This window comes from Branchiostoma belcheri, unplaced genomic scaffold, assembly GCF_001625305.1.
Source record: "Branchiostoma belcheri isolate BF01 breed outbred unplaced genomic scaffold, Haploidv18h27 scaffold95, whole genome shotgun sequence".
Lineage (NCBI taxonomy): Eukaryota > Metazoa > Chordata > Leptocardii > Amphioxiformes > Branchiostomatidae > Branchiostoma > Branchiostoma belcheri.
The window spans coordinates 1,035,618-1,057,421 of record NW_017804631.1 but is presented as its reverse complement, the minus strand read 5'-3'; the positions used below and the strand labels follow the sequence as shown (position 1 = coordinate 1,057,421).

The following is a 21,804-nucleotide window of genomic DNA, read 5'->3' as shown; positions in this document are numbered from 1 at the left end:
TCAGATTACATATTCAAGAGGACTTTCAACAGTACAAAATAAATCCATGTACCAAACGATAACCACTATCATGCAGTTTTATGTATTTTTCACTTCTTTGAGTATTCTGCGCGTTACTGTGGTCAAGTTTATATATAATAGTACAAGGGAAGCCACTAGGAGGCCCAATATTGCAAGTGCCCTTCTTCTGGTCCCAAGACCTACCCGCATACCAAATATTATCACAATCAAGCCATAGCTTCTTCAAGTTCTTTCATTGATTTATGTTTCCCAAAACACACGCTGTAAGATGTAACTGTCCATTCGCGAGTCTACGTTCACTGAGATAATGTCAAGCTTTTGGGACTTCTTTAAATATGCACAAAGAGTTATTTTATGAGTTTTATAAATTTCATCATTGTTTAAAAGTTCTGTAAGTAATTTTTCTGTCATGTGCTCGCCTTCGTTGCAGTTTGCTCAACCACTAAATATAGTATCTCGGCTTGAGTAAGACGTAAACATACTGTTTTGTTCTCATCCTGATAATTAGCAGAGTCGTCTGCACAAAAGTTGTCAGGCAAGTTCGTCCAGTTTCGGAATATACCATAAATTCCATGGGGGTAGACATATGAATATATTGCATTTTCCCGATAGTAAATTAGTTAAAATGCACACCAAATAAATAAAGATCAAAATACTAACCTTGTGATCACAAATTACAAGTTTAACACCGCGTTTAAGTCTTAAATTCTACCAAACAACAATATCAGCAACAAAATTCTTGCCCCCGGTTTTGGAACATACCAACACATGAAATACTAGTATCTGTTATCGTCTGACTATTCGTCCCTTCTGAGAATCGAACTTCGCCTAATCAATCATGGCAGTGATCTGATATGTAACCAATGTAGAGGGCTGGTTTAAAGAAAGAGTACTGTTGAAGCAATTGAGGTAGGTGAACTTCTCTGTTTATTCTAATTCTATTTGAAAGTTCTTATTTCGTAAGTATGATAATTATTGACACCGCCATGTTGCTCGAGTGACCCAACCAGTTAACAAGGACATATATAGCCACATTCCTCTGCAGAAAAGAATTTATGTGCCAATATTGTAATTTAGATAGAATTGAGGACAAGTGTCGTTTTGTTGTTGGCTGCGAATTATCAAAAATGAGAGAAATATCCTCTTTAATTGTATACAAGACAAGTTTCGCAGCTTTCGACATTTAGATAGAACAATAAAATCCGTATTCCTTATCACTAAGACAACCATGTACATGTAATATAAGCTTCATATGTTCATGCATCTACAATTGTCTAAAGAAGCGAACCTGTACATAGTAGTTCACATTAGTCTGTACAGCCTGTTTGTAGTAAAATCTTGGTATCACTGTAATTTTACTCACTGCTTTATCTCTATAAATGACCTGTACTTTAGCTAAATGTAAGACAATTTTTTTGCGTACAATGAAGGTCTGTCATGCATTCGATAGCCATAACAAGAACCTCACAACAAACACACAGACAGAAAATGCTTCTCCGTGTTTTTTTAACCAGTGTGATACGTATATGAAGGTTCGACGTCCAGGTCGAAAATTTATTGATTATGCCATACTAAGGAAGTTTGATGGAAATTTGCCTGACTCGGACAAGTGTAACCTGACTGTACATGTATATAAATCTGCTTGGTACAACTACAGGCTTTGTCTTCCATTTTGTATCCAATGGCTTCTACTGTTGGAAAGTCTTTATTTTGGTTGGGACTCTGAGTTCACTCATAGGCGTGCCATTTTACAGACAAATCCGCCCCCAGGCGCAAGCAAAACCACATAGCGCCCTCTCTCAATTAAACGACTGTAGCACACCTACCCTGTAGTTAGGAAGAGTAGTAGTACGGGGAGTTTATCAATGGATTATTACCTATGGTAACCTAGGATGTCCAGATCATGAAATATAAAAAAAACGGAAGGTCCGCTGCAGTACCATAACAAGCCGCTAGGTAGCTCAAAATCTAATATCATCTTGAGGTCTTATCAAGCCCTAGATACAGTGCCCTAGGTACAGTGGATCAACAACCCACTGCCCCTATACGGTTGCAAAATGGCTATGGGACTACCTTTACCTTGTACTCATCCAAAACATCTTTTCAATATGTTAATCTGTGCTTTACTTGTCGTATGTATTACGTATTGTCTGGTGGCGACATGAATATAAGTGTAACTTGAGTGTGTCGCCACCGCGTTTTGTCATTATATGTTTCAATAAAAAAAAAACATCTTCGCAACAGCTAAGCAACGTCTTTAAGAAAGCATCATGACGAAGGGGGATGCGCCGGCGTCCAAACCGTGGCGGGTGAAGGGGACCTCCCGTAAGGACAGATCCCGGAAGAGAGACGCCGAGAGGGTGGAGGAGGAGAATGTGAGGACAGAGGGGCACGCCACAAGGATGGTGCAGGTTTGTACAGCAACGTGTACATACCTTATGGAAATGTTTAGATGAAGATAAATTTTGCGTGATTGGTCCTAAAAGTAACGTATGATTTGTGGACATCTGGTAGAATCGGTTGTTCTACCCGTAGAGATCCCAATTATGACACAGCAAAGATGTTTTTGGTCCCATTTACAAGTCCTAAATTTGTCAAAATCACAGTCAATTGACCTTATCAAGTGAAATGAATTAAAGAACGTTCTTTTTGACAGGTGACTTCTCCAACATTAACTAACATTTCACCCATGTCGTCCTTGGGACATTATTACAAGTGAACCAGAAACAACAAAACTTTTGGGGAGCGCCAATGTAAGATTTACGTATCTAATAAAATAAAGATACCTTTTATACAGTCAAATTTATATGAGTCTTTGTGACTCTGCAAACCTAATCCTTGCAGCCCAACATTCTTACATAAATGCATGGTTTTACTTCTGTACACAGGTCGCCTGTAAGCGTCTGTACGCACAGATCAACGCCAACTTCCGCCGTGGTAAGAAACAGTACACACGGGACGACAAGTTCGTACAGGCGAAGCTGTATGATATCATCTGTGACGAGGCCAGGAAGTTATGGTCTCAGTCGGCTGTCAGCATGGTGCGACTCAACTACAAGTAAGTCAGAGAAATATTTCACTGAGATATCCCATATCTTAAACACTTTGCCATTCTGAGAAGGTAGGGGAGTCGCTCTCAGGTGTACGAGTGGCTAGGCCGGACATGAGAGGCCACATGGACTCGATTCCTGGCCTTGTTTCACTAGTATTCCACCCAAGTGTAAAATGGATAACTAGCTTTAATGCATTGTTTGGGGAGATAAAAGGAGGTGGAGGAAGAGCTATGAGCACTACCGAAACCGTGACATAGAACATCGTCTTTTAATACTTTAATACTTGGCTCTTCTCATCAATGTACAAAATGTGTAAGCTTATACACACGTCTGCATGTAACGTTACATACCATCCAACGGTCCGTGTTGGTACCACACAATATGAATAAAATCTTTGTTACACATTACTTTTTGGCAGAACTACAAGAAAACAGAATTAAAATATTTAGAAATCAAATCACACCTTTGCGATGCACTCACACTGTTCCTTAAGCATTTCCCTGCTTCCTAACCCTGTAACCAAAACTGCTAATTAAGTGTGATAAAGGTTAATTAATCCTATACCAATGTACACACATTTCTAGACATGACATCTTGGCTAACGGTCCCCGCGGCCCGGCTGAGAAGGGCCCTCCGCGCATCGCGCTCATGATGACGTGGCCGTGGTGTAAGCTGGCCCTGGAGGTCAGACGGGTTCCCGAGAAGTACCACTACTCTTACCAGGTGAGCTAGGGGTGGTGTCAACTGTCAATAGTGTATGTAGTGAAATGAAATCTTCAAGCGGATGAGCTGGGGCTATTGTAAAATGGCAGTATTTGTACGTGAAATGTAACCTCTACCAGGCGTCGGGCCGACTGGACATAGTAATCTAGAAATTCGCAGAATAGAGAAATAGCATGCGGCAAACGTACGGCAAAATGTACTCTCTAGCGGATCAACTGCCTTGTCATGTTTATCTCTCTATTTGGCCAATTTCTACTCTTTCCAGTCGGCCCGAAGCCCGGTAGAGGCTACGTGGAACGAAGTCTGCACAGGTGTAATTCCAAAAGAAAAACGTACAATAACAAAGAAATTTTTGTTGCGATTTTGGAATACTTTGGGTACAAACTACCATAATATCAATGTCTGTGGCGTCCTTTTTGGACAGAAATAATGTCTGTGTACATTGTGATACCTTTTATAACTATGTCTCTTTAAATGCTTTACTTGATAAAAATATTATACCTTTGACATGTTCTTCACAAACAGAGCGTCCGCAACTGTTTTGCGCGCATGTCCTACCTGGTGTGGATGGGCGGCTGCCATGTCGGACTGGTGGCTCTGTTTGGCACGAAAGAGGATATGCAGGTAAGGGTTTTCTGTGGACTTTTGTTTCCGATGATTGTTGTATTTTCTGAATAAAATATTTCAATGTATCAACATTTCCATCAAAAATGACAGAGAAATTCTGCCTTTTTGCAACACGAAGAGGAAGGCATCGCTATTTCAATTTGTAAAACATTTATTTCCGTCAGGAAGAAAGAAATAACATTCATATCGTACGGTACAGTCAGAATAGAAACCATGCGTCAGACAATATAGCAGTAAGAACTCATTACCCAGATTGAATACAGCTAGCTAGCTAGCAGATAAAAATCATTGGTTGTTGGATAAGAACTTCAAGTTGATAAATTTCTTGTTCTACCAGAAAGCAGACCTGGACCTGTACTGCACGCCGCTGGGAGGAGAGAGTGTAGTGGACATCGCTCTGGCCAAGGACGCCATGGCACTGTTCGGGTACGGGGACACCAAAGGCATGAACAAGGCAGAGATCCCCTGGGCTTACCAGAAGGACCTGAAGGTCAACTGCATCATGAACAAGTTCGAACCGACAGAAGGCTTCTGTGTGAGGGTGTACCGCGTCCATCCGTCCAGATCTGGAAGGTAGGGGGCATAGAGATTGATTCTGTTACGTACTTTATCTTACTGGTTTCTCCGCTTAGCACTCAGTATTTGGGCAAAAGTATGGGAGTTGAACACACACCACTACCAGTGGACTAGCCGCTGCTGTGGTTGCACTGTTGAGTGTGGCCCAGGGCAACTAAAATGGAGATGGGCGCCGCCCTAAGCGTCACTCTCTCTCTAAGGAACTCTCTCTCTCTATTTTATTTATGTGCTTTGTCTATCTAAATTGTACTGCTTTTGAACCTTGTAGTTAGTCTGGTGGAGACTAATATTATGTTTTTACTGACTATTTGGGGGAGGAGGGGGTCTTTCCAGGGTCTGTGAAACTTATGATTGATTTATTGATTGGTTGATTGATTGATTGATTGATTGATTGATTGATTGATTGATTGATTGATTGATACCACGTTCAGGTTCAAGGAGAAGTTCTCAGATGAGGACAGACTGAACAAGCTGTACGCGGAGTACGCAGAGTATGAGGACAGGCAACAGGTATAGTTTCATGATTAATATTTGTTACGTTTGAAGGAGGAGGGCTTTGTATAAGCCTTGTAGGCTTTCTCCCTCATCGTGTTTTCTTTTATACTATCTTATAACTTACCTGTATATATAGCTGATGTACATTTGAAATAGTGCAATAAAGGATTTGAATATCTTGTGCGAATAAACAAACCAGTTGCGTATACTCATGACTTATCAATAAAACGCACCAGGTCCTGGAGAAGGACGACAGCGCCTTCCCGTCAGGAGATTCGGACGACTCCTCCAAATACTTCTCACCGGACGACATCAGGAAGGACGTGGATAAGGTGGACATCTATCTACAGGTAAAATATGCATATCTAATGAAAGGTATATTGTACTTACTGAGTAATAATTAGTTTCTTGGGTCCTTGACTCCATGGGGAGCATACGATAGGCCACCCATGATCGCCCTACATCCACAGGCAAATAGCAGCATATAGTCAGTATAAAGTACAATATACATTCGACAAAATATGTTGAAGACAGCTCTAACCGTTTAAGAAAAGGAACAGTTTAAAGCACCGGTGAAGGAGTGAAGGAGTACCCTTGAAGCACAGCTATATGGACAAGATTTGGACCTATTTACAGATGGAGCATTAACGCTAGATTCTGAAAAAAACTCCTCCAGATACCTTTAACAGTATATGTACCGCTAGCATATATACTAAAGGAAAAACCATACACACATTTTTTTATTCATCAAAACATAAAGACATAACAAGGACAGTGTGACGCTGCACTCAAGTTAACAACTTATATTAACAGCGCCACACACAAAAAGGTACAATTAACGTTTAAATATACAAAGTTGACAGGTGCGCCGTAGTCCCACCACCCCAAGACATTAAAATATTAAATTAAATGCTAACAGAGCTATTTGAAAGATAAGATTACATGGTAACCTCCTATATCTCATTGGCGGAAAAACATCCGCCAATCAGAGCTAGGAGGGGAATTTAGGCCCATTAACACTTACGTAGTATTTAGACTTCTATATCTAATTGACTGTTAGACACAGTCAAGCAGAGCTAGAAGCGCTTGGTATACACACATTTCCTCAGTGCGGTGCGTGGGACTACATGAGGGCCCATGAAGAGTATAAAGAGATCCTGAAGAGGGTGAATCAGCCTGCGGCGGGGGAAGGCGACCTCATCTCGGGCGGCAAACGGAAAATGCCAGGTCAGGACATCGAGTTTGACTACCTGGCAGAACGGCTGAAGGATAGGATCCAGTACACGCACCAGGAAGGTTAGATTCATTGCAGTCACATCTAATCAGTTACCTCCGTACACGTAGTACGGTACGGAAGTTGTATTTGTGGTTTATATCTGTGCGTGTGTTTGATTGTGTTTTACCAGGCTTCAGAAGCGGCTTGAAAGAGTAGAAATTGGTCCCATGGACAGATAACATGCCAGGGGAGTTGGTCCGCTAAATGAGAACAGTTTTCTGTCCCTTCCTATAACCTATAAATAGCAGACCAACACCATTGACATGTTATCTGACTATCTGGCCAATGTCTTAGTAACTTTTCCAGTCGCTTCTGAAGCCTGGTAGACACAAACAGGAAGTTAGGATGAAGGTCCTAGATAGGACTCACTTAATCTCGTTTCCTGTCTTCATGTTCTTGCTATATACATGTCTGTAGCCTCATGGTAGACAGTTGGAACGTGCGTACCCCTCCCGGATTCTCTAACACTATGTTATGAGTTGTTCCGTCTTTATTCCCACAGTGAAACCTCCACCGCCACCACCAGAAACTGACGACTTATACGTCGCTGGTCCCAGTCCGGAAGGTCAGTTGTTTAGATACTTGACTCTAGATCTAGTGACTCTTTACAACTGTACAAAGTGCTTGAGATTAAGTTTTTTTTCAGTACTTCAAGAGGTTTCTATGTAGAATAGGTCTTGAGTGATGTTTTCACGTTAAATGTAAATACAAACCTATAGGACTAGGGCGATACTTTCTTTACCACTCTGGTTGGTTTCTCCCTCAAAATTACCATGATCATCGCTTCACAAAAACAGCATAAACAATAATCTTCATACATTTAATAGACATTTAATAGATATATGAAGACGTTATTAACATAATTAAAACAAAATAAACCGAACATAACCAACATAAGTCATTCATTCATGTCATTCTTTTATTCATTCATTCATTCATTCATTCATTCATTCAATCAATAATATTGACATCATCTTACATTTCATGATCACGCTCTGCACAGCCGAAGCACCCAGCATAGAACCGACCGCATCTCCCGATGGTAAGTGTAGGCGGCAGGATCATGGGTTCTTTCTCTTGGGTTTTCTAAAGGAAGAGAAATCATAACAGGAATTAATACAGAAATCTACTGCTTTAATGCTTTGCAGTAAGGCGACAGTGTAAGGCGTAAGGCGGAAGTCAGTATGTATAAGTTGGAAGCATCATACACTCCTACAGTTAGACATGCAAAGATTGGGTGCGACAGGTCGTTCGGTGTAATATAGCTAGCTGTCCCGCGCCGCGTGCCTGTGAAGCTGGTGTGTTACTACGAAGGACGGTTATACCTGCTTATAGTGATACAGATCATAGCTGTGGGTATATTTTTGATCATAGTGAACCTCACTACTCGAGGAACCCAGTAAATCTGAGATTCATTTTTCGTTTTTTTTTTCAGAAATCCTGGCGGCTTACGTTGCCAGCGCAGGGAAGCCTCACCAACAAGGGTCGCTGTTTGCTGCTGAATCTGTTCCCGAACTAGGTCTGTATTCTACAGAGACAGCTCTGTGCTCGAGTGGTAATGTTGTACATCCTTACTGCAATACTAAAAAGCTTCGTTCGAGAGAACCGATTCAACTACTTTTTAATAATAGATTTAGGCTTTTGATATTCACAGCGTTCCATTTGAATTGCCAGGTACATTTCATCACATTATACTTAAGAGACATCTACGTTTTAAAAACAGTCATGTAGTGTCTCAAAGATGTGTCCTACGATTGAAAGATAGCCATAGAGAGGAAGGTCTGTATCCTAATCTATTACTTCTCATACATGATAAGGTTTGATGTGATATTTCTGAATCAGTGAATCCTGTTGTATTACGTGGGGTCGTGTGGCTCGACTCGGAACCAAGAGGTCCCGTGTTCGAGTCTTGACGTGCCACCGATCTTGTGCTCTTGTGGGAAAGGAATGACACGACGTCACTTAACTCAAGTGAAAATGAGTATTGTCATGTCCTCTGTTTGTTTGTTTGTATGTGTGGGACACAACACCAGCAACGGCTGCCTTTGTCCCACATTATTACAGTTTCAATAAATCAAATCAAATCAAATCCTGTTCGTCCACACGCTCACGAACAGCGGAGGAAGCCACCCAGGAAGTCATAGCTGAGATCGCGGTACGAGACCCGGAAATGCGCAGGCAGTCTTCGGTCAAGGCGCGGCAGCGGTGGCGGGGTCTCCGCCCCAGCCTGTTCACCGAGCCGGAGGGTCCTGTCGGGGATGACGAGGATCTTTACACCGGGGGAGCTGGTATAGTATTTGTCCATGGAATCCATTTCAACAACCCCCTATAACACCCCCACTTCTTGTGACTAACCATCGTGTCCGTCAATACAAGGTCGTCTTCCATAAGACCTCTATACCTCTTCATTATTTGTCCCTGGTATAGTATTTGTCCATGGAAGCCATTTAATACTTCGGAATCCCCAACTCCCCACCCCAACACCTTGTGACTAACCACCGTGTCGACGTCCTTGAAGACAAAGTCGTCTTCCATAACCTCTACATCTTCCCTGAACACGAGGCCTGCCACAACTGTTGTTGTCAACGGTCTCCATCTTTAACTGTGGAAGTGTGTTCTGGTCACCTGCATCTTGTGACAAAAACCGTTGGTGTATCAGTGTTCTTATAACTACCCATCGTTACAAAATTGTCTTCTATAACCTCTAAGTCTGCATCTTCCTCCATCCCAAATTGAAGCAGGAGAGATGCCGGTCTTCTTTACTAATTGTGTGATTTCGCCATCTATCTCTTGTGACCAAAATCTTGGTTTGTCGGTGGTGTAACTTGGTTTCACTGGAATCTACCCGTTTCCTAACCCATTGCGCCAAAGAACCATTCAGCAAGGGAAGAGAAGATACAAATACAACTGTCTGTCTAACTAATCCATTCATGTGTTGGGTTGTGCACCTGCATCAAGTCTTGTGTTGTGTTGGGTTGTCTCTCCACCCCACCCTACCCCCTCCTGCCCAAACCCCTTCCAGTTCCTTTCGTTACTAAGCCGGATAATGTGTCCAAGGTATGTGGAGTTGGGACAGATATGTTCGTTGTGTATGTTGGTGAAATAACTGGTGTTGTGGCGTCTATAGGTGATGTCCAAAAAATCTTAAAGTTTACTCTTCATCAAAGAGAGTTTCGTACTGGTTGTGTGGCTACGGTTCCCTCTGTACGGTGTTACATGTATCCAGTGTGCTACACAGTGACAGAACGTGTTGCTACATTGTCACAGAACGTGTCGCTACACTGTAACAGAACATGTTTCTATTCTATGTTCCAGCGACGGCGGCGATCCACGAGTGGTTAACGCAGAGATCGTTCAAATCGGATTCTGGTAGCTACAAAGGTCGAGTTTCAAACCATCTCAGGGACAATACACATTCACTTTGTTATACCGTGCTTACTGTAATATACATCATGATCAGATAGTATTATCAATGTCTAACTCTGTAGTTGTACAGTCTGTTGGCACATATTTCTTATTATAACACATTTACTATACGTTCCAAGTAAGTTATTATCATAAGCACCAATTTTCATAAGTGTATCAATCATTATCATCTATTCATCATTATCATTACCATTACCTAGACGCAATTCATCATGGTTATCATCAAGCATTATCATTGTAAGCAAAATGTATAGCAAGCGCAATCTATTGTAAGCATCAATAATAAAAAAAGTTATATATCCACATAGAAATAACTTTGCAGAATTCTACCAGGAGCAAACGAGGAATGGTCACCAATAGAGAAAATAGAGACAACTCACTAAACAAAACGCCGAGGACGTCTCCAAATCAACATACTGTAGGAGAAGTATTCTTATTTTCACGTACGTTTTACAGGCACTGTGGCATCGCGAGGGACCAGGAGGTCTCGGGGCTCCTACAAGTACATACCGCCAAAAGAGGATGTAACTATGGGGGATGAGCCTTTACAATATGTCTCACCAGGTATGTCTATGTCACTATGTGTACAAACTATAATCTCATTCATACACTTAGCTTAGAAGTTATTGGTAACGTAAGATTGGATGTGAATACTTGGAAAGGAACTTGATGTACTGAGTAGAAATCAGGCTCGTACGAGTTGCAGTCTTAAGCAAGTGCCTATGCCTTTGCCAAGCTTTTATATAAGTTGTAGCTATATTAAGTCTTTAGCAAGTGCATCTTTTGCCTTTATATAAGTTGTAGTCTTTAGCAAGTGGCTCTTTGCCTAGCTTTATACAAATTGCAGTCTTTTAGCAAGTAGCTCTTTGCCTCTGCCTAGCTTGTATGCCAATAACGCGTCTTGCTTGCTTCCTGTCGCCCATTGCTTCCTCTTGTACACGACCCATAGAAGAGGAGGTGACTCAGGCAGCAGAGAGCCCGTTCCGAAAACAGTCACGGGTCTCCTTTAAATCAAAGAGGGAGGCCAAAGGGACGGTACGAAGCCGTGGATCTGTGAAATATCTACCACCTAAGGACGCAGTGTCCGTGGGAAATGAACCTGAGAAGTTTATGATTTTTGGTATGTCTGCAGTACAAATGTCTTTTTATACAAAATAAATCTTGAATTTATGAAATAAAGACTATAATAGTAAGCTTTCCTTCCAACACTGGAATGAATTGGGACTTACTCCAAATTTTCGGTTGACTCCTTCAACCTTGTTCACGGAATGGACCCGTGTACTCTTGGAATGTTACGTGGGAGACAAGGTTGAAGGAGTCAGCCCCAATTCATTCCAGTGTTGGAAGGAAAGCTTTTAAGTCTTTGTTTCATAATGAATTATACCGACACAGATGAACTTTCATCATTTCAAGTTAGAGAACATCTTGAATTTGTGGTACAAGACATTATTTTATTTACTTAGTAGGAATTTCTCGCTACTGCTTCTTTTGCATTTTGCTCTTTCTGCCAAATAATGCTTCCCGCTTGCTTTCTCTCGATTGGTGATATTGCAGAAGATGAAGATGGCAATGAGATAGAAGAAGACGACAAACCAGAGATACCTATTAAACGGATGAGTACCAAGAAGAGACAAGGTTTGTCTTAGGCATAACTGATTAGTCAAGCACATCTTTCAGCTAAGGCCTCGCTTTTGCTAAGCTTCTTTCTGTAAGGAATGGGTTTGTGTGTGTGTGTGTGTGTGTGTGTGTGTGTGTGTGTGTGTGTGTGTGTGCGTGTGTGTGTGTGTGTGTGTGTGCGTGTGTGTGCGCGCGTGTGTGTGTGTGTGTGTTTATGTGCATGTATGTGTGTCCGTGTGTACATAAGTATGTGTGTGCGCGCGCACGTGTGTGTGTTTGCTTGTGCCCGTAAGTATTTGAATGGTAAGACCAATATTTTTTGAACCAGTTTTTAGCATCTTGCGTAGCCATTCAATCATTCTATATGACATTTTATAACAGGATACTACTTGGTGACAGGATTAATTCATACCATGGACTAATATCCAAGTATGGCATCATTTTAGGAACTGAAAACCCATGAACCCTTTTTTAAGAAATAACACCTAACTCGTTGCCATCAGGCAACTATAGAATTGAAAAGCCTGCTTGTAAAATGTATTCCTTCCTCACATGTATTACTACAACACAGCTGTGTCTGCTGCCATGGCTGCCATGCCACCCAGGCCGGGACTACAGAGGACAAAATCCCTCGCGTTTTCAGACACTTCGGACGGTTTGTTCTCAGAATCATCTAGCTGTGCGTCCGTGTCTGTACATCTGTGGTCTTATGTTTGTCATCCGACAGGAGGATCTTGTCCTACTGTTTAGTTTCTTAACATCTTTCTCTTTGCAGAGTCTCCGTGTACCTTTTGTCTTCGTGATCGTTCTGTTATGTGTTAGATTCTTGGGCAGTGTCATCACCAATGAACAATGTCTCTATATTGTTAAAGGTGCAGATTCATATCAGTAGCATTAAAATAAATATTACTACCGGTGTATATCCTTGAATGTTTAAAACAAGGACGTGTTCAGTAATGGTCATTCCCTTGTTGCGAACTGACATCATATCATCCAAGTTGCAAATCACAAAATACTAAGAAATAGGTATTGTTCTTTTTGTGAAAGGTAAGAGTCACCTGCCTACACAAAACTCTGACGTCATCAATTTTTCCTACAGAACCCACAACTGATGACGTCGTGATAAACAACACCCTTCCGGTTCGATGAAGCTGTCAGGAGAGTTACAGAAGAGCTGGCAGACCCGTCGTCTCCTGAGTTCATGGAACTAGCCAGCGCCACCAAGAGCATGGTAGGACTTTATATCAGATATTCTGATTGGTTGGTTGTGTTTAATGATGACAGCTAACTCAATGATTCGGAGAGAGTAGCCTTGCAAAATGTTTCAACATGTTTGTTCAACAAATGTTTCAACATTCAAATGTTCTTCAACAAAATGCTGTACCTACATACGGAATAGATCATTTATTTGATTGTTGTCTAGTCTACAAACTAACCGTATCTTCTATAATGGCATTAATGTTGTATTTTCCAGCTTGAACAGTCTCTTGCGAAGGAACTGGGCGATTCCTTCTATGCTGTACAAATCACTGGATTTAAGTGAGTCCTATATGCTAGTTTGTTTGCTACTATGTATACTATATAAAGCCACGCAACCAAGTTTCTACTGATAAATCATGATCGTGAAACCGAACCATATGTATTATTATGTCGAATTTGTCGCGCGCTGGGTCACCTTTAGGGTGACCTTACATCAATCAACTGTCAAAATCACCTCCCACCCACTACACAAACGAAGCAATCAGGACAGGCTAGACCACCTAAAACAATACTTCCCTGCTTGGATGTAATCAAACACTAGATGATAATCTTAATTGTAAATATTGCTTTAGATTAAAGCTTGTGGGGTCGTGTGGCGTAGCGGCAGCATGCTCGACTCGGAACCTAGAGGTCCCGGGTTCGAGTCCTGCCACACTTAACACGACTTTCCTCACTCAACTCAAGTGAAAATGAGCATTGTCCTGTTCCGTATTTGTCCTCTGCGTTGGTGACGGTATAAAGTAAGTTGATATAACTTGAGTGTGCCGTCACCATGTCCAGTCATGAAATGTTGGAATAAAAAAAAACAGACTAAAGCTTGGTTGCCGCCGATGTTTTTATCCAGGAAGGGCAGTGTGGTGGCTGAGTTTGTGGTCATTATGGCAGACGATGCAGACAAGCCCGTACAGAAAGACGTGACGAAGATCATCAAGAAAGCCGCTAAGAACGGAGTGGCCGGGAGAACCATTCTGCCTGAATCCGTGGACATTGAAGGTAAACCCTGTCACCAGGCTTTTTCAGTTTTAGTTATTGTGTATCATACAATCTTTAGGTCACACCAATTTAATTTGTTGGTTCTCGTATTTTTTCAGAAAAATATGAAGCGACAGGGTATATGTATTGGCTACTATAATGTAGGCAATGATATAATGTAGACATCACCAGTCTCTGATGATGTTAACAAACGATATCTCTCTATAGAACCCCAGTCTCTCAGCCGGCGACAGTCCCAAAAACAAGCCCCTGGTGCCGAGGAAGGTAGGATATGTCTTCCACTGCCTCAAAAGAAGTCAAACTTAACACACAAAAAAACTAGTATCACGCATGTTGTAAAATGCAGTATAACGTTGGACCTCTTAGTCTAAGTCTTATATCATGGTAATTATATCCTGCATTGACGTATTGCCAATATTTCTAATACCCTGTGCTCTATAACGAATGCTGTATGGTTCCTTTTTTCTTCCAGAAGACGACAAGAAGAAAAGGAAATGGTCCAGCAAACTGAAGAGTGAGTTACCAGCGTTTGTCGTACTGATTTGTTAAGTTGATATTGTTTCTTGTGGATGTTCATTAGAGCATTACATACAGACACGTAAGAGTATGCCATACAGGTAATGCATAGGGTGGTATTATGTCGAATATCATTATCAATTCATAAAGTACAGCTTTGACTGTATATACAAATAACGAAATAGTAAAACACCAATCCGCTGCGTTTTGATTTATGTGACCTGATGAAACTACGCCATTGTTTTAAGCTATTAGCAAAGCTGATTCATAAAAAGTATTGCTAATTGAAGGAAATGTGTGTAACAATTTCTACTTCTTCACACAAATCGTAAACCAAAGTGCCAAAAAAGCCGAGCTTTAAGCTCAAAGAAGCCCCAGAAGAGAAGGCTGTGGAAGAGCCAGAGGAAGAACCAGCTCCTCCAGAAGAGCAAAAAGAGCCCGAGCAAAAGATGTTTCAAAAACCAGAGCTATGGAAGTCCCTGCGTATGATACCAACGCAGTCACAGGAAGAGGTAACGCCTCCCGAAGAGCAAAAAGAGCAAGCAGAACCCGAGCCAAAGGCGCCGCGAAAGCTACCGCGATGGAAGTCCCTCCGTATGCCCAAACGACGGAAAGAAGAGGAACCTGTAGAGTCAGGTGAATCTACTGATGACTCCTCACCGGAAACTGAAGTGGAGAGAGAAACGTTTCCTACCACAGAGAGACGCATCGGTAAGGAAGTAGAGCTCTCTGTCCCCATACTGCTGAATACACCTGAGGAGAAGAGCCATCCTGTTGGAGATACGCCGAAACATTCTCCAGTTCCTGTGAAGAGAGTGGCGTCAGCAGCGAGCGACCTGCCGCTTCCAGAGGCAGAACATCTGAAGCGTTACGACTCCGATTCTGTCATGAACGCGCTACAGTACGGCGAAGAACATGTGGAGCCGATCAAGCTAAACACGAGTTCCAAGAAGCAGAAACCACCCAAAATCAAACTTCTGGAAAGAAGGAAGTCGCCAAGTCTGTCTCGCAAGAAGAGCAAGGACAAAAAGGGACCCAAACTGGAAGGACGAGTCAAATATCAGCCCATCGAAACTGCCCCGATATCCACGGTAGAACAGCCTGAAGACCACTACCTGGAATTCAGAAGGATAGAGCCTACGGACCAGCAAATGGAACTCAGAAGGAACAAACCTACGGACGAGCAAACTGGGACTGAGGTTGGTCTGAAGACAACCTTGCAGGAAAAGTTTGGATCCGGAAAAGGATTCGACCCAACTTCCTTCAACCTACCGATAATTTCTGCCGATCGGCCTAGAAGCAAAGTCGATATGGTGGAATTAAAGAACGTTCTGGCAAAGAAACAGCAACTCAAAGAGGAGAGAAGTGAGCCGCAATCTGTGGAATTCAAAGAACCCAAAGAGCAGATCAGAGAGGATGCCCCTGCCGTCAACCTTCCGATAGAACCTGCAGAACGGTCTGAAGACGAGAAGGAATTCGAAACGACAGAGTTGATGCAGATCCTGGCAAAGAAACAGCAGAGAAGTGAGGACAAGCAGCGAGGGAGACCCCTGGGACCCCCAAAGCATCTGGCAGGCGTCGTGTCCCATGCAATGATGGGTGTGTCCATCAGCTATGGTGTAGACGGGTGGACAGAAGTAGACTCTACCAGACTCTTATATGAGTTGCTGAAAAATAGCAGAAATTGGACAAATATAGAGTGGAACATTTGCCAGAGGAGCTGGCCACATGTACACACTTTGCAACGTGTACTCCTCTGACCGACTAAATCCGCTGGCATATCACTCAGTCTGTTTGGACAATTTCTACTATTGTTCAGCAACCAATTATATAGAGTCTGGTAGAGACTAAGTTTAAGCTACAGCCTGCCTGGACGTGCCGCTGCAAGAGGGTTGCTTTCCGACTAAACCCTGGTCTTGCCGATCATCTTTTGCCGCTCTTTATCGAGGTTGCCTTCATACTTACGCCTGCAAATGCATAAAACTCTCTGGTTTTTGATGCCGTTAGATGTGGTCATTGCTTCTTTCTATATACGCTCTTTGCCTGTGAAAGATGCGCTTTGCCTATGAAAGACAGCATTTAGGCATTGTAAACTCCGTCCATTACAAGAAGGAAAATGCAAGCTACCATGGAAAGGAACAATTGACATGCACCATATACACTTGGCACGCCTCTAGCTTTCATGACTGCCCATTACAAGCACTTTCATCTGCCAGGTGCCAATGCATTGGTGCCAAACAGTCGGCGAGCAAGCGGTGGCTTGGAATGCAACGACACATACTGGAAAATCGTCAGTGTACACAACTCGCATGGCTGAAAAATTACATATTTCCTATGACTATGGCAGTGGTTCATAGTTTTGCTTTATATACTGAGTATCTATCTTTAACGTTAAACAAGCATGGCTGGTCCGTTAGTGATATAAATGCATTTGTCTTTCGCATTTGGGTGCTGGCTTCAAGCAAACATAACTTTGTCTAAACCTGAGTTGTATGACCTACAGAGTTTGGCAGTTCTAAGAAGAAGGATTCACTAACGAAAAGCTCGTTGAAGGGAAGTCTGAAGAAGTCACCGCCGGAAGAGACTGAGAGAAAATCGTCCATGAAATCGTCAAAGAAATCGTCAATGAAGAAAGCACCAGAGGATCAGTTAGAAGGTAACTAACATAACTCTACAATTCCTCATGACTTAAGGTTTCATTCACTTTGCTGACTCACAACAACTCTAAATACTTAACAGACGTACCAAATCTTGGATGTCTTGTTTATGTTTATGTTTACCTTCACATAAGAAAACATATTGTTTTGTTATGTTTTTTTAATGCTGTTTCCAACAAATCATGCAATAACTTGGGCAAGATGGCTATCACGATGGTGACTGTTGTGGTGCTGGATTACACGATGTAGCAAGTGGCAGGTCAGGGTTAGTGGGCTGGTCACCATATCTATGATTATGTTTCAGAAAGAAAGAAAAGAGCAGTAGTAGACCATGTGAAGGTAAACATTATGTATATATATTGGTTTACAAATGTGGCCTTTCTGGTTATTATTATTTTTGTTTGGTTTCAGCTCAAACGGCAACCCTGGACCTGGGTGAGTCTGCATCATTGGCGTCTGCACCGCGATATGAGCTGGCACCGTACGACTACACCATGGACACTATACAGGTACATACTGTAGTAAAACTACGTCTCTATTTTATATGTACTATGCATTTACGTTTTATCTACTAAGTTATCTAGTTTTTCTAAACTTAAAGTTTACGTAATGTGTCTGCTTTACTTAATTCAGAGCATACTTTTATGATGAATTGAATTTTCGTGGTAACAATAGACGTGATCTTGTATGTACATTTTATGGAGCGAATCTTTGTAAAATACCAACATTTCAGACCAATACACAAGAAAATTGTTACTCAGGCAACTGGATAGATTTTGAAAATTGTCAGACGTTTCAAGTAGCATCCACAACTTCTTTTAAGTGACTGACAAAAGTAGTAGATGATACTGTACCAAGTTTTTGGTAGTATGACTCCGGGCCGGGCCGGGGATCGAACTCACGACCTACCGAATGTAGCACTCTACCCACTTGGCCATAGATTGCACCCTCATAATAAAGACAATCCAATCCAATCCAGCATGACCGAGACCAGGGCCTATTCGCTGTCAGAGGAAACTTCAACTCCCCTCTGAACGACGGAGTGGCCGAAGTGTTTGTGGACGGGGACTGGGAAGACCCCACCCAGCCGCGCATGGAAGCAGCTCCCCCTGCCGACATGCAGATGAACAACATGCCACCACGCAGGGTCTACGCAGCGTCGGATGTGTCCAGTATGGTGGCGACCTGGCAATTTGATCCTGAGTGGGGCAGTATAGGTGAGGACATTACCTCACTCTTAGTCTGATTATACACATTAGTCTGTATATCTGTATAGTAATAAGATATCACTAATTTTACTGCAGAAATGGCCTGTACTTATCTTGTTAAAGAGCATGAAGTACAATAAGAAGAAGTTCATTCATTCAATTATTTGACCATTGGGGCACCACAGACGATCTTACAACCAGTTTTGCCCACCTCTCAGATTTCTGTTCTTCTTAACGTAATTCACTCAGTGCCGTGCCTGTCCATTTTCCTCCTATCTTTTCTGTATGTTGCCTACTCCTCTAGTATTTCTCTCTATAATACTGCACAGCAGTTGAAAAGACGGGAGTTCTGCCCTAATCAATACATTCTCTGTAAAGCGCTTTTTTTGTACAGAATATAAGTCTTATGTTGTTTTTTGTTTGCTTTGTAGATCTCCCACCATCAGAGATTGATGAACAAATCGTGCCCACCAAACCGACGGAGATAGAAAGTTCCATGGTCGTTCCCAGAGGTACGTTAATACAATTCATTACCATTCTTAGTGTCATTGAATCTGGGCTTAATCCTCACAACCTACAGTGGTTGTTGCTGGAAGACAGACGAAAAATGTCCAGACTATGCATAATGTAGAAAATGTACTGACCACTAAGTATCTGATACAGCCCAGGAAAGAACATCAGAATTATCAAGCAAGAATTAAGGTGTTCAAAAACTCGTATTGTCCAAGGACTATCGTTGGGAGGAACTTGTTGCCACCAAGCACAGTTGGGACATCGTCACTAGAAAGCTTTAAACAACTCCTGCAATTAACTGTACAAAGATTGAGTGTAACAAGTTGTACGGTGTGATATAGCTAGCTGCCGCCGCACCACATGCCTGCGAAGCTGGTGTGTTACGCCGAAGGGCGGTTATACCGGCTATACAGATACAGAAGCTGGTGTGTTACGCCGAAGGGCGGTTATACCGGCTATACAGATACAGAAGCTGGTGTGTTACGCCGAAGGGCGGTTATACGAAAGCGGCTATACAGATACAGAAGCTGGTGTGTTACGCCGAAGGGCGGTTATACCGGCTATACAGATACAGAAGCCGGTGTGTTACGCCGAAGGGCGGTTATACCGGCTATACAGATACAGATAACTTCTAAGCTAAGGTAATAACTAACATGAATGTTTCCTTCCTTCCAGCGGAGACCCCTGATGTCAGTGAAGATGAGATAAGTGACAGAGACAGTGTGAGCTCAGATAACACGGAGGACTCCCGGTTCAGCGTGGTGAGAGTAGAGCTGGAGCCGGAGGACAAGGAGAGGATGAGAGGTACAGTTATATATTTAGACATTGGGTTTTCTAAAAGCCAGCTGGGGGCCCATTCTATTCTGTTATTTTCAAGCCAAGGACCCTGTACAGAAATGTACAGAAAAAAAGTAAGGAACAACATTTTTGACTGAAGTATGTGCACTGCATAAAATAGAGAACTCGGATGGCTTATACATAAAACATCAACATAGAATTTGACAAAGGAAAGAAGAAGAGAAGTGTTTTTGTGTACGTTGATCACGTACATTACATACTTTAACTATCTACATATCGGCTTTCTTCCAAAAGAGAAGCGAATCTGGAGAAAAAAGCTATGCAACACTGTTATTCTCGTATAGGACTGTTTAAGCTGTATATACCAATTAGGACGTTAACATTGTCAATATTGACTGAATGAGGTCATATTTATATTCGGCTTTCTCGTATACTATAGTGAAACTGCCGGGAGAGATTGTGGCTCCTGTAGTACCGAAGACCAAGAAGAAGGCAGGAGACCCGGGTGCGAACGCTGATGATAAAGGTAAGACTGCAACACTGAACCCCACCGTATTGTATGGCATTGGCCCCTATCGTAAAATATGCTATTCTTAATTCTGTTTTCAACTCAAGTAATGGTATCATGAAACTTGTAATACATTCTGATATATTCTCTCGGTAACTGGTAGCACTACATTATTTTGGTATATACACAGTCAACATAAATATACCAACCACTGTATTTTATTCAGTATATACACATATTTAATGTATTAGCTTTTGGCATGTTTGTTTACTTGTTTTAACTATGTAATGATGTGGGCCTATGTGCTTGAAATAAAGAATAAACTGAATATCAATTGACATCAATGTGCTTAAACGAGCACCATATTTCTAAGTTTCAGGCTGGAATGATATTTCCCTGCAATTTTACTACTTCTGAATCGTTTCATTACTTACAACATCCGACATTGATTGTTTCCAAAACTTCGTACTGCACCATTCCAGGGATGTACCATTATTATGACAAAAAGGGTTAAACGTTCATGCTAAGTTTTCCACTAGCTCACAAAACTACACCGTCCAAATTCCTTGTTCGAAATCTTTCTACAGTGACAGTTTCTTTCCCCGTACGGCCAAGCTTTGGAATTCCCTCCCTGACAAGTGTTTCCCACCAACCTACAATCTACAGGCTTTCAAATCTCTTGACATAGCCATGTTTCTCTCATATTTCTAGTTCAATGCCGAGAAGTGGTCGTATAGGCCTTGCATTGAACCACTCCGTTATAAAAATTCTAAGATATACCATTATTGATCTAACATCTTGCTAATCCCTTATATGTTACAGGATGCGTGGTCATGTGACCAGGAACAATCCAGACAGATGAAGTCACAGACAAAAGAAGCATCGTCATTATCATCATGAAGAGATTAACATGATAATACAATGTCTTATCAGTATGTAGCTTTGATAACAAACAAACAAACCTTTGATCGTAAGTCTGATAAATGTAAAACTGCTTTACAGTTAAGATGACTGATTTCCCTGTTCAGTACACAGTTAAAGCAGAGTTGACAAGACGAAGCACACAAAATACAGTACCAATAGATGAAGTTGTTTAGTCATTTCACACTGGGTTATTGAATTTTCAATGTGTAGACGTTTCAGCTAGTATCCACTAGCTTTCATCAGTACAAAGTGAGGAAATTTCCGGTACAAGTTCTAAATAAACAAAAACAATCCATGTTCTAAAGTAAGTTCTAAAAAAACAAAAAGTAACTGACACATACTATACACACATACATCAAAGGTTTGTGTCAGTTACTTTTTTTTTTTTAGAACTTACTTTAGAACATGGATTGTTTTTGTTTATTTAGAACTTGTACCGGAAATTTCTTCACTTTGTACTGATGAAAGCTAGTGGATACTAGCTGAAACGTCTACACATTAAAAATTCAATAATCCAGTGTGAAATGACTAAACAACTTCATCTATTGATCGTATTCCTGGATGAGTAACCTTCACCAACGTACAGTACCAAGAGCATGTATGAATTCACATA

At 41.6% G+C, this 21,804-nt stretch overlaps 1 protein-coding gene across 1 annotated transcript; it reads left to right on the top strand.

Moving 5' to 3' along the window:
- Window positions 1-801: 801 nt before the first annotated feature.
- LOC109461715 lies at window positions 802-21,229 on the top strand. The gene is given in 33 exon segments (XM_019758103.1): window positions 802-930; window positions 2,266-2,432; window positions 2,910-3,079; window positions 3,659-3,797; window positions 4,323-4,421; window positions 4,762-4,997; window positions 5,432-5,510; window positions 5,732-5,845; window positions 6,605-6,791; window positions 7,274-7,336; window positions 7,775-7,813; window positions 8,207-8,290; window positions 8,889-9,059; window positions 10,087-10,152; window positions 10,654-10,761; window positions 11,147-11,317; window positions 11,752-11,832; window positions 12,386-12,469; window positions 12,914-12,952; window positions 12,955-12,975; window positions 12,978-13,045; window positions 13,289-13,353; window positions 13,919-14,067; window positions 14,275-14,331; window positions 15,094-15,095; window positions 15,486-16,182; window positions 17,087-17,239; window positions 17,652-17,749; window positions 18,220-18,457; window positions 18,880-18,960; window positions 19,637-19,765; window positions 20,199-20,285; window positions 21,090-21,229. Coding segments are annotated over 32 exon segments (3,933 nt in total). The 5' UTR covers window positions 802-930; window positions 2,266-2,291; the 3' UTR covers window positions 21,107-21,229.
- The last annotated feature ends 575 nt before the right edge of the window (window positions 21,230-21,804 follow it).